Below are 1,517 nucleotides of genomic sequence, written 5' to 3'. Positions count from 1 at the left end.
GGGGGGGGGGGGGGGGAGAGAGAGAGAGAGAGAGAGAGAGAGAGAGCAAAATTAGTATGTATAAAAATACATGCTGTACTAATTATGAGTACTATATGAATCTCTAGGAGTTTTTATCAACCTTGAACTGCACCATGTTTATGTATTGCAAAAAATCCTTTTATTTACCATGTAGAAACATGGTCTTTGTTGCTTCTATTCATTCTTTGGACTATTTCAAAATAGCTTTGGATAAGAAGGATGAAGAAGAAGCTGAAGAAGAAAGTGATGATGAGGACCTTGCTGATGGAGATGAGGATGAATCTGACTTGGATTTAGCATGGAAGATGCTAGATATTGCTAGGGCAATTGTTGAAAAGCACCCAGGAGATATGATGGAAAAGGTGGATATATTGTCAGCTTTAGCAGAGGTAGCTCTGGAAAGAGGTACCGTGTTTTTTGTTTGAGGATTAATTATGTCAATCTACCTAGAGAGATTTTATGGGCTTTCTTTTGTAATTTTAAGCATGCTCTGATTTTTCCAGAGGATGTCGAAACGTCACTTAGTGACTACTTGAAAGCATTGTCCATTTTGGAACGGCTAGTTGAACCAGACAGTCGACTTATAGCTGAACTGTATCCTTTGTAATTTTTAATGTCCCTTCATTGTTTGAGGTGTTAATCATTGGAATCTTGATGCTGGTCTGTTTTAGGTAGATACCCACGTTTTGAATAATTCTTCAATTTCTCCTCTCCACATGTTGCCATTGACTTCCATAACAGGCGAATACAGAAATTTTAGGATATGCTTGTGCTTGGAAATTGGTTCTAAACCTGAGGAAGCTATTCCGTATTGCCAAAAGGCTATTTCAGTTTGCAAGTCTCGTGTGCAGCGACTTATGAATGAGGTAAAAAACTTGTCAGCAGAAACACTGGCTGCTTCTGAATCAAGCCAAACTATTCAACTGTCTTCCAATACGTTGGGTGATTCTCTGGCGGACAAAGAAACAGAAATCGAAACACTTGCTGGTCTGTCTGGTGAGCTGGAAAAGAAGGTAACAGGACTAAATGACCCAAAAAGTATGACATGCCTAGATGTGACATAGCAATGACTCTCATTTTGTTGGTGTGCAGCTTGAAGATCTTCATCAGCTTGTCTCAAACCCAACGTCTATCCTCTCAGCTATCCTGGGAATGGTATCAGCAAAGGCGAGGGATGCTGAGAAAAATGCTCGTTCTATTGCTTCGGGCACCTCACGGACGGGCATTGCTAACATTGGTGGATCTATTGAGTCTTCAACCGTTTCTACTGCACAAACGGATGAGTCTGCTACAGTAACACATCTGGGAGTTGTGGGAAGAGGAGTCAAGCGAGTTGTGATGAACTCAGGCACGGAAGAGTCTAGCGCATCCAAGAAACCTTGTGTTGATCCATCACCAAACAATGGCGACGGCAGTGCCTCTTGAATAATTCTCCAAGTGAAAGTCTGCTTTAGGAAATTTCGCCATCGACTGATTAATATATTTCTCCAAGAGCT

General features: G+C 41.2%; 1 protein-coding gene across 1 annotated transcript; it reads left to right on the top strand.

Annotated features, from left to right (window-relative positions):
• The first annotated feature begins 164 nt into the window (after nucleotides 1-164).
• LOC111383406 (nuclear autoantigenic sperm protein-like) lies at nucleotides 165-1,517 on the top strand. The gene is made up of 4 exons (XM_023007517.1): nucleotides 165-426; nucleotides 525-615; nucleotides 773-1,034; nucleotides 1,114-1,517. The coding sequence occupies exons 1-4, from the start codon at nucleotides 180-182 to the stop codon at nucleotides 1,444-1,446; spliced, it is 933 nt and encodes a 310-aa protein (XP_022863285.1). The 5' UTR covers nucleotides 165-179; the 3' UTR covers nucleotides 1,447-1,517.

The sequence above is a fragment of the Olea europaea genome, unplaced genomic scaffold (genome assembly GCF_002742605.1).
Source record: "Olea europaea var. sylvestris unplaced genomic scaffold, O_europaea_v1 scaffold26750, whole genome shotgun sequence".
Lineage (NCBI taxonomy): Eukaryota > Viridiplantae > Streptophyta > Magnoliopsida > Lamiales > Oleaceae > Olea > Olea europaea.
Note: the sequence above shows the minus strand (reverse complement) of the source record. Positions and strands in the feature narration are given on the sequence as shown.